At 39.5% G+C, this 24,757-nt stretch overlaps 2 protein-coding genes across 2 annotated transcripts; both read left to right on the top strand.

Moving 5' to 3' along the window:
- The first annotated feature begins 14,084 nt into the window (after positions 1–14,084).
- LOC148073737 (alcohol dehydrogenase 1-like) lies at positions 14,085–19,003 on the top strand. The gene is made up of 9 exons (XM_087796789.1): positions 14,085–14,118; positions 15,140–15,241; positions 15,440–15,581; positions 16,005–16,092; positions 16,158–16,368; positions 16,436–16,696; positions 17,914–18,046; positions 18,110–18,248; positions 18,332–19,003. Exons 1-9 carry the CDS (start codon positions 14,098–14,100, stop codon positions 18,363–18,365), a joined length of 1,131 nt encoding a protein of 376 aa, XP_087652915.1. The 5' UTR covers positions 14,085–14,097; the 3' UTR covers positions 18,366–19,003.
- A 2,240-nt stretch (positions 19,004–21,243) lies between these two features.
- Positions 21,244–24,094, top strand: fbxl14a (F-box and leucine-rich repeat protein 14a). Its single transcript, XM_087797111.1, has 2 exons — positions 21,244–21,466; positions 21,554–24,094. Exon 2 carries the CDS (start codon positions 21,765–21,767, stop codon positions 22,974–22,976), a length of 1,212 nt encoding a protein of 403 aa, XP_087653237.1. The 5' UTR covers positions 21,244–21,466; positions 21,554–21,764; the 3' UTR covers positions 22,977–24,094.
- The last annotated feature ends 663 nt before the right edge of the window (positions 24,095–24,757 follow it).

Raw genomic sequence — 24,757 nt, 5'->3', positions numbered from 1 at the left:
ATGAACCTTGGTCTTTTTAGATCTTGACCCAGTGGGCCACTGATAGTGAATTGTCGGGACAAATTTGGCCCCCTGACCATGAGTTTCTCCCCTGCGATGTGTACCCTTCAGTTTGAAATACATTTTTCTTCACAATTACTGGTGGGAAAAAAAATAAAAATAAATTTATAATCTACCAAAAATGATCAAATAAGTCATCCAGCTGTGTACCTGCTTGAGAAAGTAATTAAGTTGTGTATTTGTTATATCCATACACTACTTACTATATGGAATTAAAATGTCAATTTTATTAAATAGTAAAAAAGGGACATACATTTTTTTAACAATTATATATATATAATGACATAATGAAAAAGTTTAATTAGCCGTTTTGATCCTTTCAAATACATCTTAACACATATTTAAGAGTTTATAAAATACCATGTCATTAGGATGATCCAAAAACATCTTAAGAAAAGCTCTTTTCTTAAAGCATGATCTGTGTAATGTAGCCGTTAACAATCATCACGGTGCTGTTGAGCATATTTCACCACAAGGAACGTCAGTTTTAGAACCACTGCATAAATTCAAGTCGCCTCTTGGCCCGTGTGACTTCGCCGTGTGGTCAACTCTTGAACATACACGATGGTTTAAGTGGCCGGAAAAAACAGATGAAACCCCCCCTCAGTGCGTCTTCGGACTAATGCCGTCTGGTGCCTGTCTGGCCACTAAACTACCCTCCACATCCATGCATGCTCGCGGAGACATTTAATACCAGAGTGTGGCGGAGAGAAGCTCTGAATCAGCGACACCACAACAAGAAAACATCAGGACTGCTCATGCGATGGAGCCACACAGTCTTATAAAATCTCTTCCTCGTCCGAGAAACCGATCGCAGGAGCAGAAGAACCCTGGAGACTTTTCAGCTCCTCTAAACACACCCCTGCGACCTCCGCCCTTTGACCCTGACCTTTAAAGCTGTGCCCATTCCTGCCCATGATTTCTGCCTTCACTCGTCATAAATCACGGTCTTTCACCTCCATTGGATCATAAATCACTGTCTCTGGCTTCGGCATTTGTCAGTTTTGTGTTTGAAAAAAACAACATATTTACCCAAATGATGCATGAGAGCGAGTTTTTAAAGCTGTTTTAAAGGGATTAAAGAAACCTTTAGGGCAGCTTTGACCCGACACATGACTCAAAACAGCCTCTAGGTATTAAGTAAAGGACTCCCTTTCTTTTAAACCTTGCTTTCTTTTTAACATACAGAATATGAAACTTGTATCTCAGAGTTTAATGCACCAGCTTCACCACCAGTGATGTTAGCTCAGCTACATTCCAGCTTGTGTCTCCATAGTCAAATGAAAGTTGGTTTATTTTAGTTTGAAAGGGGTTTTTTTTCACATGTTTCACATCCTTGTGAGAAATTTTGGAACAATAGATTTTTTTCAAGCCCTATGATAATGAAGTACATGTTTTATCCCATATAGGATATACTAGTTTTAAATTAATACAATGTTAAATATAAAGTGTACTAATAATAGAAGACACATAAAAATAAAGTTTCTTTGATATATTTTTTTATAAATCTTTTATTTCTCAAATCTAATATAGATTGTTTCGTGCGACACATTTGTGATTTTGTTAGCATTTCTTCCTGCATTGTTTCCTCCAATACTGCAGGGGGCAACAGTGATTAGAGAACCTCCATGTAACTGTTAGGCAGGATAAACCAGCGTGCATTCAAACAAACAGTCTTGTCCAAAAAAGAGAAAAGTACACACACAAAAAGTAAGTAAGTAAGTAAACGAGTCTACAAATATGTATTTACTGAAAACTGGAGGAAATCTGAGTGTTTTACTCAAAGGACTGTCAAACAAAAACATATATACAGGTTACATGCAGCTCACACTCGTATAGTATTTGTATTTTATGGACTTATATATTAGCTTCAACATGCTGTTGTAATTTAGCACGTTTTTTAAAGGCTGTCTTGTAGATGTGCATCACTCTCAAAGACAACAAGCACAGAATAATTAATCATAATTTAAGTTAATTTAATAAATGTCCATTATTTCGACAGCATGACAGTCAGCCTGCATCAGCCAGTGATAAATAATCGTATAAAAGATAAAAATAATTTTGAATTGAAAGTATCTTTGTTCTACAGTTAACCTGACTGGGTTTGCCATATTGAAGTTGCAATGTATTAGTATAGAATACAATCATATCCCTTTTTGTTTGCTGTACAACGTTGTCGGGACGGTTCTGTACGATGAAATTCAGCTTTACGTCGTTGTCTGCAGGTAATAGAATACACAAAATGGCATCTAGAATAATGACAAATAAAATATTAAATAAACAAATAATAACAACACTAATAAATATGTACATTTAATTTAAAAATGATAAATATGTTTATTAAATGAGGTGATTAAATGATTTACAACCAAAATACAATTTATAATACCATTATAATCATTATACTATTATAGCAAAAGTTAAACTGCTTAGTTTCCTCTTTGGATTTATTTAAAGAAATAACGTTTTTATTTTTTTTTTTTTATTGGGAAATGGTGTGTTTCAAAGCTAGATCCGTTGACCCTTGTTTTTCTTGACATATCCTGCCACTGTTTAACTGTTAAATTTACAAAATCAAAGTCAAAATGAAGTGCTGAAAAATACTCAGGAGTCAAATAGTTGCTCTAATATCTTCTCTCTTTGCGCTTGATGGATCTACTGACTCCTTCAAGAAACATCTTAAGACGTTTTTATTTGTTCAGGCTTTTCCTTGATTTTCTGGAACTCCTGTTGTGTTATCAGTTTTATCTTGATCTTTAAAGTATATACTTTACTGAATATTGTTTTGATTGTTTAAGCGCTTTGTGACCCTGGTCTGGAAAAGCACTATACAAATAAAATAGATCTCTCTATAAAGGGATGTTATAGCAAGTTAACATAAATTATGCTTGTAAGGATTAAATACACTACTTATATGAAGCTATTTAAGACATGATTATCATCAGGTAAACAAACAATAAAAAAAACGTGACGTAAATCTATATCTTACTAATGACTCTAATATTGTTTCACTGTATCAATCAGAGAGAGGAGAAAACCATCAGTCTTATCTCACATTTATCGACTCTCTTTCATTTTAATGGGTGATGATGAGCGAAGACGACGGAGGAGAGTCAGGACTTTGTTGTGATGTTTGCTAATCACGTCGCCGGCCTCTTCCTCGCGTCAGCTGTCTGTCAGGATCCATTAACATGAATAGAAGCAGCAGCTTCCATTGATTTCTCTTCATAAAGACATTCACGAATCTTCATATTTTAATCTTCCTGAGGGGGGCGGGGGGGATCCTGGGAGTCTGGTCTCGCTAACCAGATCAAGGATAGTCGTGGCAACACACACACACACACACACACACGCATGACACTGACTCATACACCTGGGGGGTCTTAGCTCCCCCTCTACAGGCCTTCACCCCACATGCTCATCTCAATTAATCACCCAACAAAACAGATGTCAGGAACAAAGGAAGGATTCACGGGCCTGTGGGGTGAAGACGGTGGGAGGAGGAGGTGGAGGAGGAGGGGAGGAGAGAGAGGAGGATGAGCAGAAGGAGTGGTGTTGTGCTTAATGCCGAGTGGACAGGTGATTAGATGCTGGAGGAGGGAAAACGGCGTTCGCTCGCTTCCATCTTTTTTCCGACTGTACGAGAGCAAAGGAAAAAAAAAAACGGGGGAGAAGAGAGAGAAAAAACAACAAAGACCCCGGAGATGAAAGCCGATCTACAAAACAATGGATACAACATAATGCTCCGTCGTGTGCAGAAATAGAGCAAAGATTGAAAACCTGCCAAGATAAAGAGGAGGAATCAGCGTTTGAACTGTCACGTCGCCGCGATCCTGTCAGGAAACAAATGGCAATCTTGACAGGTCTCAGCTGCTAATGAAAGCCACGAATCATATTTTATTCACAAATGCATATTTAATGGGGGGGAAGATCGAAACCTGTTGTTAAGCTCTGAATTCTTGAATCTCGCACTAAATTATTGACATCTAAATAATGTACATAATGCTGGGCGTGGAGAGAGAGGAAGCGTCGCTGCGGGGTACAGAGGGACCGGAGACTAAATCTACTTCTATACAAGAGAAATATTTTCCCTCCTTGTCTTCAAATATCCATCTGTCCATCCATTTTCTTTAACTTACTCCCTTATGTGGGTCGCAGAGCATTTCCCAGCTTCTTCGGGCAAGAGGCGGGGGACACCCTGGACAGGACGCTAGACACAAAGACATTGAATCATTCCCAAACAATACCTACAGAGATTTTTCCCAATGTTCCCAATCAACCTCTGTATGACTTTGGACTGTGAGCGGAACCCAGAGTTCCCGGAGTGGAAAAAGGAAGTTTTTCCCAGCAAGCCAGGAAGCAAACCCTCAACCTTTTTTCATGGTCATAGCTCAGAGTGGTTGACTCATGGAGAGGTTGCGGGTTCAATCCCAGTTCCAGACAAAATTGTGGCGTTGTGTCCCCGAGCAAGACACTTTACCCTGATGGCTCCTGATGGTTGAGCTGGCGCTGCGTCGCAGCCTACTCCCATCAGTGTGTGATTGTGTGTGTGAACGGGTGAATGCGTAACTTAGTGTAAAGCGGTTTGAGTGCTGAATAAGCATAGAAAGCGCTGTATAAGTAAGAGCCATTTAAGAGACATTTCAGTGAAACCATCAGGCGACCCACTGCTCCACATTGCACCCCCTGTCTTCATATATTAATTTGTTAAAACCATGAACTCCCCTGGTCACCCTACTCTTCTCCTTTTATACCGTACCTTTCTCTGATATTCTTTTTCTAACAATTCCAATCTAAAATTGCACAAACCATCCGGCCTCCCTAATTTTTGATCCTAACATGGGTCGTCCCTGAGATGTATTAGTTTCCTGCTTGTCCTTCCATTGACCACCTTTATATCATCATTTCCGACACTGATAGCTTTCTGAGTCTCTGAACCAGTGGTCATTTTACCTTTTACCTAAACCTAGTTCCACGTTTAGTGTAATGAACAACAAGGTGTCCTCTATAACCCGGTATTCAGACCTGTAGGACCGGTGTCGGAGTCTGGTCCGAATTTCCTGTATATTTATTTTCCAGTGAGGGTTAGACTCTAGCATTTGCTGACCCCGATAACTACGTATTTTTTGCAGATGATGTGATGCTGTTGCTTCCCTCAGGCTATGAGCTTCTGTCTTCACTAGGTTGATTTATCGCTGAATTTGATATAAAAAGTTCCCAGAGAAAGCAGTTCCAGTATCTTGGGGATATGTGCAGCTTCCCTAGTCATTAGTGCTGTGTCCCAAATTGCGCACTTCTCCGAGTGCACTGGTTTACAGTACACTTTAAGACAGTGCTCATTTTTGCCCAGTTCACAAATTTCGACAGGGTAGTACTGTCTCAAATCACGCATCGCAACCGGCCGTTAAAACCCCATCGTTGACACTTGACAGTGCTTTTTGCCAATTAAAACAAGTTATAAAGTTGTGTTCTATTGTGTTATTTTTGTTTTTGTGTTGGTTTGTGGTAAAAATCAGGGTTTTCTCGAGACATTTACGCCGGTATCTGCTCAGATGACGCGTCGTCAGTGACGGAGCTTCCGTTTAACGTCATCTACGTCACTAAGATGGCGGCCGTTACGGGTAGAAAGTGTCCATCGATCCACACTCGATTTTCTGGCCAATTAAGTACTCATTGCACACTACATTTTCGCACACTGCTCACTGGGACGCACTTGTGCACTCAAAGTATTAAGTGTAATAGCAGAAGTGCGCGATTTGGGCAGCCTTGATCTCTTTCCTGGTTATGAAAGAGCTGAGCCAAAAGAGGGTCGATCTAATTCCTTACTTTCATCTATGGCTTCAAACATTGGGTATTGAATGACAAAGATTGCAGTTACTGGTCTAATCTTGTCTGGTCTTCTTCTGCGGATCCGTGTCCAGGAAGTGGGGGAGCAGCTAGTCACCCTTTGTAAAGAACACATTTTCGGACGCTTGTTCCCACGATCTTGTCCTTCTGGACACGTGAGGGTAGGGACGTAGACTAAACGGTATTCTCACACCTTTTGCCTTTTGGCTTAGCTCTCTTTTCTCCACCACAGATTACCTTAAAAAAAAGTGTAGGGGGGTGGTTTGGTCATTTTTTAGTAAACTCCTTGAGTCAACACACAAAGAACATACGATCGTTTAACATTGGAGGATGAACAAATGTTCTGTTTTATTCTAATTTGGTGTCATTAGAGCCAATATTGGTTGAAGCAACAGCAACAGAAGTGTTGTTCTTCGGACAACAATGCTAAGAGACGTTTTTCTGGCTCCCACGGGCTGCGAGGCAACAACGTTGTGTGCTCAAAGACTCGGGGCAAATATTCCTATTTGCCGATGACGGTTGAGTACAGGAAATAGCGTGACAGTTAAGTGGCCAGTGTGATTTGGACTTTTTTTCACTAGAATGTATTTTACTTTTGGTTGTGCAAATAATGGCAGCATGTAGCAATGAGGTGAGATAATGTTTTGTTGAACCTCCCCGGGGGGGGATTCGGAATGCAACAGAGCGGAGAATATTCGAATGATGCGTTCACAGCGTAACCACTGAGGGAGATTTCGACTCCGCCTGGAGGCTCAAAATATCTCAGAGTAATTTTCGTTAATAACTTCATAAGTATCTTTCAGATTTAAGCAGTAAAGAAGCATTTCTAGATCAAAATAGTTTTTGCTTTAAAAATAATTATTAATCTATTAGTCTATTAATCCAGATTATCACTATTCCTTTCTTTTTAAGAAACTGATTCAGCCTCTTTTTTTTTATCTACAAACAACAGTTTTCGATGTTGAAAAGAACTTCAAAAAATATTAGATAATGGTTTTTTTTAGGCCCTTTCTGATGACCGACCAGGAAGGAGGGATGACGGTGGGAAGGATGAAAGGATGAACGACAGATGAACGTGTGGACGGGAAGTATAGTTGATGGATAGTGAGAAGAATGTTTTTTACAATGAGAGACATTAACGATATTGCAAGGGATGTAAAAAGAAGGATGAAGAAATGGAATGATGAATGGATGAGTCAGTTAAAACGCATGAAAGTGTGTATGAATTGTTAAATATTAAATAAAGTTAGCATTAAGAGACGGGTCAACAAGTAGAGAGAATTAATGGAAGTGTGTGTGTGTGAGTGAGTGAGTGAGTGAGTGAGTGAGTGAGTGAGTGAGTGAGTGAGTGAGTGAGTGTGTGTGTGTGTGGGGGGAGTGTGTGTGAGTGAGTGAGTGAGTGAGTGAGTGAGTGAGTGAGTGAGTGAGTGAGTGAGTGAGTGAGTGAGTGAGTGAGTGAGTGTGTGTGTGTGTGTGTGTGAGTGAGTGAGTGAGTGAGTGAGTGAGTGAGTGAGTGAGTGAGTGAGTGAGTGAGTGAGTGAGTGAGTGAGTGAGTGAGTGAGTCAGTGAGTGAGTGTGTATGTGTGTGTGTGTGTGTGTGTGAGTGAGTGAGTGAGTGAGTGAGTGAGTGAAAAATTGATAGATGGATTAACGTGTTGTTAAATAAAAGAACGGATGAATGGATGAACGGTGGCTGGACTATTTGATTCATTTATGAGTGAATGGACGGATGACCTAGTGTGTCGGTGGACGAGTGAAGACGGATGTGTTGAAGTGCGAGTGCACTGTAGCAGCAGCAGTTTCATGTGTTCATAACCTCTCGTCTGAACTCATTATCTACTGTCACGCTCTTCTTCTCCCGCCACACAAAACTGCTGCGTCCTCCTCCTCTCATGCCACTGTGACACGATCTTGACCCCAACACACTCAGACTACTTTAATTTCACACTCGCCGTTTCTGTGTGTGTGTGTGTGTGTGTGTGTGTCACTCTGGGTCATGTGCTTCAGAGACAGCTGCTGTGTGTCCACACAGGCTGTCTGCAACAAAATATGGATCAGAGAAGCTAAACAGATTTACTGGGATTATTCTCTTCTTACACACACACTCGCACACACTCACACAGACACACACACTCGCACACATGCACACACACACATCAAACCCCTCCCAGATAAAGTGGCTTATTGACAAATGTGTGAGTGAATTACACAAGTGCTTATTTCGCCACAGAACCCGATAATGGCATTGTGAGCGGGCCTGGAAGCGACTGACCCTCTGACCTTTGCCCTGACTTTTACACCTGCCGGACTAACAAGGTCAAAGGTCACCGGGAGCCTCCCCGTCGCACTTCCAGATGGAACTCTGGAGGCCACGGAGGAAACACCTGTTATGATGAAAGAGGGGTTTGTGTTCATGCTGGTGTGTGTGTGTGTGTGTGTGTGTGTGTGTGTGTGTGTGTGTGTGTGTGTGTGTGTGTGTGTGTGTGTGTGTGTGTGTGTGTGTGTGTGTGTGTGTGTGTGTGTGTGTGTTTGTGCTGGTGTGAATCTGTGTGTGTGTATTTGCGCGCGTTTGTGTACTTGTGTGAATCTGTGTGTGTCCGTGTGTGTGTTCGTGCTTGTGTGAATCTGTGTGTGCACTTGCATTTGCTTGTGTGTATGTGAGTGAGTGAGTGAGTGAGTGAGTGAGTGAGTTTGTGAGTGAGTGAGTGAGTGAGTGAGTGAGTGAGTGAGTGAGTGAGTGAGTGAGTGAGTGAGTGAGTGAGTGAGTGAGTGTGTGAGTGAGTGAGTGAGTGAGTGAGTGTGTGAGTGAGTGAGTGAGTGAGTGAGTGTGTGAGTGAGTGTGTGAGTGAGTGAGTGAGTGAGTGAGTGAGTGGGTGGGTGAGTGAGTGGGTGGGTGGGTGGGTGAGTGTGTGAGTGAGTGAGTGAGTGTGTGAGTGAGTGAATGAGTGTGTGAGTGAGTGGAATAATTGGAGTTCATCCACCATCTGTCGACAGAACCAGCTGAGTGGGTCATTAGCAGGAGGAGTTTCGCTGCAGGGGAAGATGCTCAGAGGAAAACCTTCATCCCACACTTTCACTCTTTTCTCGCCTCCCTGCATTTTTAAAATGTCCACCTGTCATCTGTACCTCTCACCTCCACGCTCTCTTTCTCCTCGGTGTCAGTTTATTAATGGAGTTCAATGCTGCACTGCCATCTGCTGGTAATAAGAGAGAGTTGCTATTTCTCAATATATTGCCTGTTTAACTATGTGTAAGTAAGTGAGTAATTTGTTTGGAAAACGTCATATTTTTATTATTGATTTTATTTTGCATATAATTATGCAATAATAAATACAGCGTCGTTATTTTTATTTCAACAATTATAGACACAACAGTAGGACAAAATTAAAGCAAAATCCCTTTTTTAAAATTGAGTCTGAAGTCCTTAAAATAAAATAGGTATAGATGTATGTTGTGTATCCTTCCTATATTTCAATAAAACAATGATTCTCAAAGTTCCAACAGGAGAGGGGACTGCCATCTGTATGTCTCTGGGACATGTTTTACCTTCAAGACAAAATAATAGTACGGAGAATTACATGTTTAGTTCATTATGACAACCACCCAGAATATTAAAAAATAACTTTGAGATCAAATTAAAGTGGTAACCAATCATGTCAATATATATCTAGTTGTGCATTAAAACCTCAGCATCTGAATAACCAGACTATATACCGGCTCATCCAGCTCCATGTTCATGTAACGTAAACGTTAACTGAGCGACGCTGAGCTCCGCCCCTATTTCTGCACACACACAGTACATGTCTAGCTTAATTTAGCCACTAGATGGCAGCAAAGGCATTACTTGACACTTTACCAAACGTGTATATAAAAGTCAAATTTGTTTAAATATGTTTCCCAGATGCATTGAAAGCCACAATGTTATTAGTCTATCAAGATTTGTGATACATTTTACGAAAAAGGATTGTATGGTCGATTTTATGGTCGAAGGTTATTAATTCCCCTTCATTTTATCTACATTAGGTGTTAATGCTTGTTTGTTTTTCTCTTGCTAGTTGTATTTGCAACTGTAATAGATAAATAAACATATAATAATAATAATAATAATAATAATAATAATAATAATAATAATAATAATAATAAGCAAAGCACATTTGACACCAGTTTCTTGTAACTGGTGTTTTGCCTTAAATGTCAAACACATTTTTAAATCCTGTAGGAGAATCATGAAGCAGACATTCTTTCTGTGACCCCAACCTTGATGGCTGATGTAAAGTATGTGTGGAATTGTGTGTGTTTATTGTCTCAGGGTCCTGAGTGGGCTGTGTGGAGGGGGTTCATGATGCTGCACTACTCCTGAAGGTTGTTCAACAAGAAGCTTTTTGAGTAGAAGGTGGACATATGTGAAATGATCTGACTCCTGGAAACAATTATGTTGTATGACTGAGTTATCCAACCCTGACTGAGCAGGTTTATTATGGAGTGAGATTACTGCCACCGTTTTGAGAGAGTGTGTCTTGGTTCTTGTACACTCAAAACATTTTGTTTTGCGCAAAATCACTCTGCTGCGCGTTCAGCCAGTCATACACGCACGTTCAAATTGTCATACATGCGCACTGTAGCTGTCATATCGCTCAACATTTATCTTCTCACAACATGAGTTTCGCGCGCTCGACATAAATGCAAGTTAGATGTCTGCCACGAAGACAGCCAATCAGAGACCTACCGTTTGAAGCCTAATGCTGCCATTGGCTGCACTTCTCCACCAATCACAGGCAGCTACCCGAGGGAAGAAGGCGGGTCTTGCTGCAACTCGTCTTAAGCTAGTTTATTAAAGCAGCTCTATGCGATTTTAAGTCAAGTGACGCCAGTGGACTAAAGTGGTAGTGTGTAGCCAGACAGGAAAACACATTTCCCATGAGCCCTCACTAAACGTCACAAAAGTTGCCATGTCCCGGTTTGCAGCAGTTGGACGAATTTTCTGTTTCCAGACTTCCATCGTCTAAATGAAGGATGGATATCGATGAGGTAATGATTTAGATCGTGGATAATGAAATATGATGTGCGTTATGACGGCTTTGTGAATAATATAACTTTAACTTTGTTTTTACCGTAATGTTTAATAAACTATTTGAGTAAATATTTTAATTTCTTTCAATAAACTAGCTTAAGATGAGTTGCAGCAAGACCCGCCTTCTTCCCTCAGGTAGCTCACTGTGATTAGCGGAGAAGTCCAGCCAATGGCAGCATTAGGCTTCAAGCGGCAGGTCTCTGATTGGCTGTCTTCGTGGCAGACGTCTAGCTTGCATTTATGTAGAGACTGGTGTTGTGAGCAGACAAATGTTGAGCGCAGAGCAGTGAACTTGATCGCGTGTATGACAGCTAGAGCATGCATGTATGACATGTTGAACGCGCGCGTATTACTGGTTGAGCGCAGCAGTGAGTGTTTATATGCAAAAAAAAAAGTTTTGAGTGTACAACAACCAAGACATACTAACTCAAACCAGTGGCAGTAATCTCACTCCACAGTTCTTTAGATACACTTTGACCTTCAGGTGTAGTGGTATTTGCACCGACATACAGAATATGTCGTCTTCACTAGGGTAGTGTCATGAAGAGCGATGTAAAGCATCAAGGTCCCCTTCTCCTAATACTGATCCAGGTGACTCTCTTTTCGGTGGATCACTCTCCCTGGCTGGCTCATTCTGGTTCTACACATTAATGAACCATTCAGAAAGAATTTATTATATATTCACTGCACAAGGTTTTGTCGTCTATTACACAGATTATTGCAGTCCATCTTACTGATGGTTTACTGCTATTTTCTTGAAACACACCTGCATAAATTCCAAACTAAAACATGATTTCTCTCCCCTTTGATTCTGTACAAATCACTAAGTATACACACAAACAAACTACTGTAACTCTGGGTCTACAAGTACTGCTAAGCCCTTTTTGGTTCATCTGCAAGGTTCTTCTTGGGCTGGGCAATTGCAGATGTGGTCAGTGGGCTTCACACTATTTATGGAACCTGTGTTATGATAGGTAACCTGGGTGTATTACATCAAGTGTTGGCCCAAAGCTTACTTGCTTTCTAACTAACTTACTTGCTTTCTATTAAACTGACCCGGTTAATTAGCACAAAGGCGTGTGAGAAAGTCCAGCACCAGCTAAAGGACTGGATGACTAAATCGAGTACTTGTCCAGCAGTTGCTGAAGAAGGACAAGATAGTGGAGCCCAAACAAAAAGTTTCTTCCATAGAAAGTGTTTTATTCCCTTGTGTTATATCTGGGTCATGATGAAAAGACCTCCACGTATTCCTGGAAGCCCTGTGAGGTCGTTCATCGTGACCCAGATATAACACAAGGGTTAAACTAAAATGGAATTTTATGTTTTGCTAAATAAACACATGACATCTGCTTGAGGCTATCAAATTATGCTAATGCAACAGATTATGTACTTTCACTTTGACTAATTCATTCAAAAATGAAATCCCTTAAATAAACAATAACTTTTTTTTATATTCAACTGGTAGCTGCTGGTTCATTTTTGGGCACTTTTTCAGATTTCCATCAGAAAAAAGTTGTGTTAAGGACAGAATTCTAATTATTATAGATACAAAAGTTGAATACATGAAAGTCACGAGGTATATTTAAGTTAGTACAGTACTTACTACAGCTAAGCATACGTTTTCATCCATTATTATAAAAAGGCTCCCGTCACACATGCATGTTTTATAATCAAGTTGTGTACATTTGTTCACTCATAAAATCGTCAAAGACACCTAAACAATGCAAGAGAATGTGAGACCTGTTTTCACATGAACTGGATCAATGAATCATATGAAAACACACCTTTCTTTTAGTACGTTGTACAAGTGAGTTTGGGAACACTAGTGCCACCTGCTGTCCGTTTGAGCTCTTTGTTATTAACAATATTTCACATGTTAAAAAAAACATGACCATTTTAATTGAAATAAGATGCATTTATATTGTGACTGACAGATTCTTGTATGTTTAATCATGTCTAGTCACTCCAGGGCATACAAGTCATAATCATGGTTAAATAATAAGGTTTACAATTTACATTTGTAAACATTTAGGAAAATGTTGTCACAGCATGATCTGGAGTTTATAATCCATGATACAATTCTCGTCTTCTGGACTATTGTCACGGTTTGTTTTCATGTCTAAACAAGAAGGATCTGTCTCGCCTGCAGTTAATACAAAACTCTGCAGCCAGAATTCTGATCCGATCTAGTAGAAGAACTCACATTTCCCTGATCCTTCAATCTCTTCACTGGCTGCCAGTTTCTTTCAGGATACATTTTTAAATTCTGGTTCTTACTTTCATATCTATTCATGGTCAGAATCATCCTTAAATCAGTGATCTGATCCAGCCTTACACCCCAGCTTGGGCTCTGAGGTCTGTGGATCAGAATCTACTGATGGTTCCTGAACACGATTCAGGACCAGAGGAGAGAAATCCTTCCAGGCTGTTGCTCCTAAGCTTTGGAACGATCTTCCTCTCCCTCTGTGTTTGATGATCTACTGACTCCTTCAAGAAACATCTTAAGACGCTTTTATTCGTGCAGGCATTTCCTTTGTTGTTCTCGGTGTTGTCTTGACCTTTTAATCATCTATTTTATTGGGTATTGTTTTGATTGTTTAAGCACTTTGTGACCCTGGTCTAGAAAATCGATATACAAATATTACTTACTTACTTACTTACTTACTTAAACTAGAGGCAGTATCTTACTGTTATAGTAACTGTCATACTGACGTTATAAAATTGTTGAACAGAAAAAAAAAAAAAATTAAAGCTACCATCAGTGATCCACCAATTAGGATTTTTTCTTTTGGTTAGCTTTGTGCAACATCAAACATGAAATAAAATCTTAAACATGAATAGAACAGCTAAACTATTTAAATTTACATCATTTTGATATTTAGTATATAATATGATCTGAACATCCAACTGATCTTAATGTAATCCTGTAACGTCTTTCTTCCATTGAGTATCATTCTTCTGCTATTAAGAGCAAAGTCCTTCATTTTCAAATGAAGGCCACGCCCTTTATTTCTCTTCTGATTTAATTTTATTAGAATAAAACCTGATATTCCAGTTTGTAATCATCTTAACAGCAAACACACTCTTGTCGCTTGTCTCACTCGCTCAGCCTCTTCAGGATGATGGACACGGATAGAAAGGTGAGGTCACTGATAGATATTTTATTTAAATATCAGATACATTTAGAATATTCTAAAAATGCGTTAAATTAAGATCCTTATTGTCAACATTGTTATCTGGATTTTAAAAATAAAAATAAAAAATACAGACGGAAGGAATTAAAGAAAAGATGCAGAAGTGAAAGGATGTTAATGCTTTATCACAAAAATAACTGTCGTTATAAGAGTCTTTATGGATTCAAACAGGGGCATGGATTTCACATTCAGATGATTCTTTTGACTTTATAAGTAAAAAGCACATTTGTTCGAGGATACGACTAATTACTACCTACTTAAAATCTCCATTTAACTGAACAAACACCATGTACACCAAGAACAAACTTCTGTGTTTTAACAAGATAGCACAGCTGTAATGAGTATATAATTAAGCACAGTTAAATGCTGATTTATGAAAAACAAGATTATTTTTTCATTACTTTATTATTCATGACCAGTTGAATTTTAAATATTACTCCATTTTCCTAAAGCCATCTTTTAATTGTTCTGAAGAGAAAAAGAACATAGCTATTGTTTCAAATGAAATATTCTGTTTAGTAAAATATAAAAGTATGAAAAGTGGATGGAAAAAAAATAAGAAAAAAGTGTTCTTCTTATCCTTTTCAATCACAATAAGTATAATTTGGTTAATTACATTTAAACCGTAGTTGAAAACACTATTATTGTACGTATATGATGAATACAATGCAATAAATTATGTCTGATTTAAAGAAAACATAAAGAGGAGATTAAAACAAATAAACAAAGTAGTATTAATAAGAGTATTTGTTGTCCCTTAGAATACAGTCTGATTCTTTGGGATTCATACCTAAAAAATGTATCTAAGATCAAATAATAAACAATATCTTTCCAGTTTAATACAGTTCAAAATCTCATATGTCAGAGCAAAGAGTTAGAGACGCATAATAACTATAATATATGTGTTAGAAGAAGAGTAATGTAACATTATATATATATAATCTTAACTACAAATGTGAAACCATAGGTCATCAGGTGTAAGGCGGCGGTGGCATGGGAGCCCGGGCGTCCTCTGGTGATGGAGGAGATCGAGGTGGCTCCACCTCAGGCCGGAGAAGTGCGTATTAAGGTGAGCTATACCAACGTTTAACAACTACGAGGACAAATGTCACTTGATTATTGCTCTTCAGAGAAAAACATTTCCATTTCCAGTGTGAAAAATGATTTCCACCTCACACAGGTTTGTTTTGACATTTGTTAAAGTATGATTTTGACTTTTTGATTGAAGCTTTAGTTACAAAAGTAACTCTTCTCTGACTTTCGTTAGATTGTGGCGACCGGGCTCTGCAGGACAGACCTGCACTACCTTTCTGCGAACGATCCTGCGAACACATATCCCATGGTTCTTGGCCATGAGGCGGCTGGGATCGTGGAGAGCGTCGGTCCAGGGGTGACCAAACTGCAGCCTGGTGGGTTGACCTTCCTGTGAAAAGTGAAGAAGACCAGTTAACAAAGAAACACAGTGGAAGAACAACAGGGCGAACTCTTTTTAAATGGAAACAAACATGGTTATATTTGGTTGATGTCAGGTCTAGATTTGAAAAGAATTCTCAACCCCAGAGAAGGAGTTCCCTATTCTTGACATCTTATTCCAGAGTCTAACAACGCCCAGAGCTGAAAGATGGTGGAAGCTTTCAAACATGAGGATACATTTGTAATAGAGAATATAGGCTGAGCTGGTCAAGAACTTAGAGTAGAACTTTAATCAAGGTCGCAAATACACGTTGGCATTAGATGTACGATGAGGAGCTTGTTTTTTCCTCTTAGACTAGTGCCTTCTGAACCCAACAGAGATACCAAAAATAAACTGAAACAACTTCTCTGTCTTCAAGGAGACAAAGTCATCCCCCTGCTGATGTCCCAGTGCCGAGAATGCCGTTTCTGCAAAAGCACAAAAACCAACATTTGTGAGAAGTCCTGGTGCGTCTCGACATGACCAACTGAGAGCGAAAACAATGTTTTGACTTGATACTCGATCTCTCTAGGGACCTCAATCCGAAGGTAAAGAGAGAAACCAGGATTTTCTGTCGGGGGAAACCTCTGAAGCAGTTCATGGGTCTCGGGACGTTCTCTGAGTACACGGTGGTCCATCAGATCGCTGTGGCAAAGATCAACCCCGACGCTCCCCTGGAGAAAGTCTGTCTCATCGGGTGTTGCATCTGCACAGGGTTTGGAGCCGCCGTAAATAATGCGAAGGTATGTTAGCGGCCGACATGATTGTTGGTCATCCGGAGGTTATTAAGATCATGTTTCACGGCTCCAGGTGGAGCCCGGGTCGACCTGTGCTGTGTTTGGACTCGGGGCTGTCGGCTTGGCAGCAGTTATGGGCTGCAAGGCTGCCGGAGCCAAGAGAATCATTGCCATCGACATTAACCCGGAGAAGTTTGAGACGGCGAAGAAGTTGGGAGCCACGGACTGTGTGAATCCAAATGACCACAAAATGCCTATCAACAGAGTGATCGCCGCCATGACCAAAGGGGGGGTGGACTACTCCCTGGAGTGTGTCGGGAATGTGGATCTCATGGTGGGACATTTTTAGGTTCACAGCTCTTGAGACTTATGTTAACTCTACACTCTCACTGGCCAAACATGTGTCTTAGTTGACCCCGTCCTTATTTTTACCAGGAAAACTGATGAATAGTTGGGTTTCGGCTTCAGGCACTTGCACATTGGCTTCGCTTTTTAAAACCATTATTTGCTGATGACAAACTAATTAATTTATCAGAATTCTATTCCTACTAATCCCCTTTTTTTTATTCCGCCCCTTTGCTGCGTCTTGCAAGTATTATTGAGACATAATTTAAAGCCAGGAAAAATCACAAGATATTACATTTTGAGTATTGATGTTGAGAAAAGTAAATGATTTTTCTTTTAAAGAAAATGTCATTGTTTTTCTTTCAAATAAATTTAAGGGTAGTCAAAAACATATTTGTCGACAGTTCCAAAAAATAAATAAATAATTGTTTTATTTTATTTTATTTTAGACTCAATCTAGATGATATAACTTTATCGATAAATAGTAAATAAATAAAAAAAACACTAAGCTCCTAGTTAATAACCGCTAATAAAAATCCTCCTCCTGACCTTTAAACCCTCAACAACCTCAACATCCTACATGATCGTATGGACGCCGTATTGACACACTATTGACTGTTTTTAAAACTCAACTTAAAACTCTAATCTTTTTAAACTTGCTTATTCACTGTAATCACTGTTTTATTGTTCCCCTTAACAAACAAACAAATCTTTATTATCTTTAAAATTCTTATCTTTTTTACTGTTGTCATTTTGCATTGTTTTATAATGTTTTATGGTGTCCTTGTGTGTCCTGGAAGGCGCCTTATAAATAAAATTAGTCATATTTATTATTATTATTTTTATAGTCTAAATGTATACATAACAACAAACCCTACACTTAAATAGAATTAATGTTTATTTAAAAAGTGGGTTATTGTTAATAGACCTCTATCCTTCTGGCTGGTGATGTGCCATGTGATTTTTTCAATGGAAAAACTGTAAACCTTGGTTTAAAAAAGGTTGAGAAACACTGGTGTAGAATACAACATTACAAATCATATTTGCTTCTCTAAAAAAAAGTATTTACCCCCTAGAAATGGGTGGTCCTATATTTTTGAATTGATTTTTTAGATGTGGAGACAGGATCCACCAGCTCAATAGTGGACTGCCCTGGATGTTTCTTCACGTTGATACCTTCCTAACAGATCCATCTTCTGTGCTCAGGAGAGCGCGTTAAAGTCCTGCGTGCCCGGCTGGGGTGTCAGTGTGATCGTTGGCTGGACAGAGAAGCCAATGAATAACCCTCGACCCATGGATCTCATCTATGGAAGAACATGGAAGGGCTCTATGTTCGGAGGTACATTGATACAAAACGTCACCAAGCTTCCACAACACTAACTCTACTAATGCTGGCTTCAAGGCTTCAAGGGCGAGGATGGTGTGACTCAGATGGTGGACGCTTACATGAACAAGAAGGTGAAGCTGGATGAGTTCATCACACACAACATGTCGTTGGCAGAGATCAACCAGGCTGTTGAATTGTTGAGACAGGGCAAGAGGTAGGTTTGAAACCAAATGTAAGGACTGAGCAGAAAACGTTTTTTTTTTACATGTGATCAAACATTTGTATTTCCTTCCGCAGCATCCGGACCGTGCTCAATATGTCAGCGCTGTAGAGCGTCATCACAAGAAAGAGGAAAAAATGGTTTCATAAGACATGAAATATTATTATTAATTAATTGTAGTTAGTTTGATACAAGATATTGAGGACACAAACAAAGACACAATGATTTCCATTATTAGAAGAAGATTATTGTAGTAATAAATAAATTATGGATTTTTTTAACAAGAATTTAGAATCGTGTTTGAGAAAATGTTCTCTAGAGAAACAGAAACATTGAAAACATAATGGTTTGAAACGGGAAAAAGAAAAATGAATATGATTAATTTAAAGAGGGTAGTATAGTGAAAAACTGAAAATGACTAGACATTAAAGAAAAATAATAAAATAAATATTTCAATATAACGAATAATACATTTAATCTTTTCAATTTTCAGTGAATAATGCAATTACAAAATAGTAGAAATTGTTTATTAGCTTGAGAGAAATATCTGGCCCAATGATGGCGGTTTGAGCCAACACATCTGCATTTGTTATCTTATTTAATTGTTGAAATAATTGATTTATTAAGAACTGAATATTTAAAGAAAGTTTGTTTATTTGAACACATATATCTTAGATATAGAAGATGTGTTATTGTGAATCCACAGAGATAAGATGTAATGTCATAATAAAAATGATATGTATATAATGTGACTTTGTTTTTCTCATCACTCTGATTCATCATGCCATAGAAATGTTAAATTCTTAATGAATGAAGCAGTATTTATGGTACACACATCAGATAAAGCGGTACTAGTTGTCATTTTTACTGTTACTGTAGTAATAATAATGATTACAACAGACATAGTGGTAATGATAGTAATTCTATTTGCCATTTTTACCAAGAACACAGACAATTTCTTCATATCTGGAAAGTCCCAATTAGAATAAGATCTACAAAAGTTTCATATATCCGTTAAAAAAAAGGCATTTTTAAACAAACTCATCATCAATTTTATTATCTAAATCATTATTTTTGCCTGCCAAGCAGTTTTAAGTTCAACCCCATAACACTTGGGGCTACAACCCGTATACTGTTCTTTACGTTAAATCACAGACACAAACTTTTTTAGGATTCCCACACTATTTACTAATATATCTTCCTCTTTAAGATGCAGTAAGTCTCTCATCATGACCATGTTTTGAACTTATTACTTAATAAAGTTCTCCCCCGTCTAAAATCTCGGTAGACGAGAGGTTACAAGAGCGTTATGTTCTAATAATTTGTTTATACAACACATCCCTTGGAGGTGGAGACTTCCAGGATTGAAGACACATGGTGACAAATCCTGATGCTTTACCAATCAAAGCAGAGTGGGTGTGGTTATGGTTAACAAGATTTAATCTCCAGAAAAATGAAGCATTTTTCAGTGGGTGGGGCTTAAGAACATTTTGTGAGTTTAACATCGATTCAAGACACACTTAAATCAACACATTAGTTGAGGTTTAAGGATCTTGTAAAAAATGTTGGAAATGTTGGACTAAATTACAAATGTATTAAATAACATAGAAAAAGGCAGAGTCCAATATATCAGCGTAAAATGTAAAATCTGTTAAAACACTCGCAAATAAACCAGGACAACACTCAAATAAAGCAAAAATAAAAGAGGTACTGTATAGTGAGGTTGAAGTAGGGGAACACTCTTGATTGTTGGTGACCCTGGTGCTATTAGTAGGGAGTGAAAATACAAAATAAAAGTGGAACATGACAGATATCAGAATAAGACACTTTTATTGCCAGTGTTCTAAGCGCAAAATGATTGTTTTGGTGGCAATACAGAATAAATCAATTAAATAAGATAACAGACACGTCTCTCAGCTGGTCTGGGAACACCTTGGGGTCCCCCGGGAAGAACTGGACGATGTAGCTGTGGCGAAGAAAGTCCGGGCCTCCCTGCTTAAGCTGCTGCCCCCGAGACACGAACCCGGATGAGAGGAAGAAAACAAGACGAGAAGATAACACACAAACTAAGCAGGATTAATATGTCTTGCATATGGCTGTATATAAATGAATCTTCTATTAATCTTCTCACACCTCGGTCACAATAAAAAGCTTAATATAACTAGAGATTTATACAGGGGGAAATATTGTTAGGTTAAAGTGTTCTTAAGACAACATTTTCTTTGGTGTTTGCATTACGGATAACAAAAAAAAAAAGATAAAACACAAAACAGGGAATCGAAAAACTGAACCAAGTGATCCACATCCGGATTCGGGTCTCAGGGGCACGAGTTGTCTTAAAATGACTTTTTCTTGAATTATTTAAATGTATTTATGTATTATGTAAGTAAGTAAGTAATATTTATAGAGCGCTTTTCCAGACCCGGGTCACAAAGAGCTTTAACAATCAAAATATATATAGATATTTCCATTTATATAGATATAGACACATAGATATATATGGAAAATAGCAAAAGTACTTTTATTGCAAGTGTGAATTTGTTGTGGTGACATTACAGAATATAAAAATGAAATAATACGAATGAAATAAAAGAGTACAATACATTAAAATACAATAAATTAAATAGGAGTCATCCATATAAATATGTTGCATTATGGGTCTGGCAGATAAAAAGATGGTTTAAAAAAGACCTTTAAGAAACATCTTAAGACGTTTTTATTTGTTCAGGCTTTTCCTTGATTTTCTGGAACTCCTGTTGTGTTATCAGTTTTATCTTGACCTTTAAAGTATATACTTTATTGAATATTGTTTTGATTGTTTAAGCGCTTTGTGACCCTGGTCTGGAAAAGCGCTATACAAATAAAAATGACTTACTTACTTACTTTCTGTTTATTGTATTTTTAAAGAGTCGGTCAGTTCCCTCGCGCCGCCGCTACGTGTCGCTGGTTAGCGGCTTAGCCTATTGAACACAGCTCCTGCTGCTACGACGCTACTGGCTTCAGTTTATTGAGGAGCCGCTTTATACGAGCCAGCGTCTGTTCGCGAGAGAATAACCCACCATTACAAAAAAAAGAAAATGCCACCGACGATTATCTGGAATTAAAAAAAGGATGAGTTTCGTGTCCCGGGCTCGCTGTGGATGAGGAGGCTCGGACGTTCACTCCTCGACCGCGGAGCCGACGGTGCTAACGGCGTTAGCTTAGCTCGTAAGGTAAATAGTGCGAGTGGAATTTCTCCCATCGGCCTCCCCGCCCCCGAGCCCAGACTTTTGGTGTTTATTCGGATTATTTCTCCGCAGATCGCAGCGGACGCCGATCATGTGAAATGGAGGATTTTCTCGTTTTCGTCGCTGCGCTCGCGTGCTACGGTTAGCTCGCATGCTAGCTAGCTAGCTAGCCTTGTGTAGCCACAGACGGCAAGTTTTTGGGGGGGCAGCAGAGTTTCCGCGAGCGAAGCCTGGAGACTCCACGACCATAAGCCGCTCAAAAAGAGCCACGATCGCAACCGCCATGTTCGAGATGGAGACGCACATCTCGTGCCTCTTCCCGGAGATCCTGGCCATTATTTTCAGCTACCTGGACGTGAAAGACAAAGGGAGAGTCGCCCAAGTGTGCGCGGCCTGGAGGGACGCGTCCTACCACAAGTCGGTGTGGAGGGGGGTCGAAGCCAAGCTCCATCTGCGCCGGGCCAACCCGTCCCTCTTCCCCAGCCTGCAGACCCGCGGGATTAAGAAAGTGCAGATCCTCAGCCTGAGGCGAAGTCTGAGCTACGTGATCCAGGGGATGCCTCACATCGAGAGCCTCAACCTGTGCGGCTGCTTCAACCTCACGGACAACGGACTCGGACATGCCTTCGTGCAGGACATCCCGTCCCTGCGGGTGCTGAACCTCAGCCTCTGCAAGCAGATCACCGACTCCAGCCTGGGCCGGATCGCGCAGTACCTGAAGAACCTGGAGGTGCTGGAGCTGGGCGGCTGCAGCAACATCACCAACACCGGCCTCCTGCTGATCGCCTGGGGCTTGCACAGACTCAAGAGCCTGAACCTGCGGAGCTGCAGGCACGTGTCCGACGTGGGGATCGGTCACCTGTCGGGGATGACCCGGAGCGCGGCGGAGGGCTGCCTCTCCCTGGAGAAGCTGACCCTGCAGGACTGCCAGAAGCTGACGGACCTCTCCCTCAAGCACGTGGCCAAGGGTCTGAACAAGCTCAAGGTCCTCAACCTCAGCTTCTGCGGCGGGATCTCCGACGCCGGCATGATCCACCTCTCGCACATGACCCACCTGTGCAGCCTGAACCTGCGCTCCTGCGACAACATCAGCGACACGGGCATCATGCACCTGGCCATGGGCTCGCTGCGGCTCTGCGGCCTGGACGTGTCCTTCTGCGACAAGATCGGCGACCAGAGCCTGGCGTACATCGCCCAGGGCCTGTACCAGCTCAAGTCCCTGTCCCTCTGCTCGTGCCACATCAGCGACGACGGCATCAACCGGATGGTGCGGCAGATGCACGAGCTCAAGACCCTCAACATCGGACAGTGCGTGCGCATCACGGACAAGGGCTTGGAGCTGATCGCGGACCACCTGAGCCAGCTGACGGGGATTGACTTGTACGGTTGCACCAAGATCACCAAGAGGGGTCTGGAGAGAATAACGCAGCTCCCGTGCCTTAAAGTGTTGAACCTGGGACTGTGGCAGATGACCGAGAGCGAGAGGGTGAGGTGAAGACCTCGGGCGGGACTGTCTTGCTACCTTCTTACAAGTTCTCTCTTAACACCCACGAACGGTTCTTCTTCTCCCGAATATGCATCGTTTTTCTCTGTACAGTTCCGACTCTCTAGCTACCTCACCCGTCCAACACAGGAGTGCCTATCTCTCAATACTAGATCGCATATTTTTATGAGTCCATAGAGATGCGTCGTCGCAGAGTTTAAAAAAAAGGCATTTTAACTTCTTAACACAAACGCTGGATTGACGTTTTGATAGAATGAATTTGGCCGATGTATTTTTTTAATTACGTAACCGCTATTTTTTTGTATTAAATGACTGTTGTTAACAAAATTGTACTTCAAATTGAAGTGGGTGGATCACTCCTGTATGTTTGTTTATCCATGTATAGTTGCTTTATATTTGAGAAGAGGCGTGATTCAGCTCGAGCTACGTTCACATTACTAGTAAAAAATGAAGGTTGTATAATTAGGGACTACTTATTTTTAAACGTGTATATCATGGTGAAGTATTTAAAAATGAACATCAAAACGGCATAGAGGCGTATTTTAACGTGGACCCAGTCTCATCAATTCTTATATTTGGAGACTGAAATAAATGTATTTTACTGTACTTGTGTCCCAAACACGCCAATACTAGTCTTAACAAGGTAACGTGAACGTAGCCGAAGTGTCACCGACACAAATGCAGTGAAATCTCAAGTTCTCAGCTGCCAACGTTTTTATGCAACTTGTCTTAAACTGTTCATTTCTCCGGGCGATCTTCCAGCTAGAAAGTCACGGATGTTTTTTTTTTTTTTTCTTTTTAGGCGGGAAAAAAGCAGTAATTTAAGATTGTTTTATATTCATACAGTAGTGATATTTATGAATGAAGATGGCAAATATGTTTCATTTTTGTCTGTTTTATTTGTAGTCTTTAAAAAAATAACAGCTGTGCATTTTCTTTTCTTTTTTTTTTTGTTGAATTCTATGGCTTGTGCAGTTTTTGGGTGCCATTTGAAATGTCTTCCCTCTGTAAAAAAAACCGAGTCTTAATAGTCACATTTATTTTGTGTATAATATGCTGAAAAAGACAATAAAAAGTTAATTGAGAGATTGCTCTTCTTTTCAAAAGAATGATCCCGATGTGATGTTTATCATTTTGTTTTACATTGTCTTTTAAATATAATGTTCATTCAACATTAATCACAAGTCACTAGAATTATTTAAAATTATTTTAAAAAAGTTAGTATGTTCCATTAATTTTTCACCAATATATTTAAAAAATATATATATTTAAGCTTAATAATTGACTTAATATATAACTAATATTAGTTAATACACTAAACTATTTTAGATATTTTAAGAATCCTTATCAGAGTGGCCTCACACATTTTAATATATTATTTTAAGACGATGCTAATAAATGTAGGCCCTTATCTTTTATGGCAACAATAACTCAAATATAAAATAAAAATGATTCTCTAGGAAAAGCAGAACGTTTTTTTGACTGCTATATATTGCTGATATATTCTTTAATTAAAATGTTTTAATGTTAAATGTTCTATAACTACTACTATTGGAAATTAAAAATATTTTCAGTTTGCTTTCTAACTTTAAAGAAGTCATTTATCTTATCTTAACTCCTTATAACTTATTTCATATTTTTTTTGTTGACCTTTTAAAATGTCTTTCTTGTTGTTAACACACTATTTTGTAATCATAACACAAATTAATCATTTAAATTCTTTACCTACAGCTACTGAAGGTGTAGTTTAGTGATGGTTTCCTCTTTGATTA

Source organism: Callionymus lyra, chromosome 8 (assembly GCF_982586985.1).
Source record: "Callionymus lyra chromosome 8, fCalLyr1.hap1.1, whole genome shotgun sequence".
Lineage (NCBI taxonomy): Eukaryota > Metazoa > Chordata > Actinopteri > Syngnathiformes > Callionymidae > Callionymus > Callionymus lyra.
Note: the sequence above shows the minus strand (reverse complement) of the source record. Positions and strands in the feature narration are given on the sequence as shown.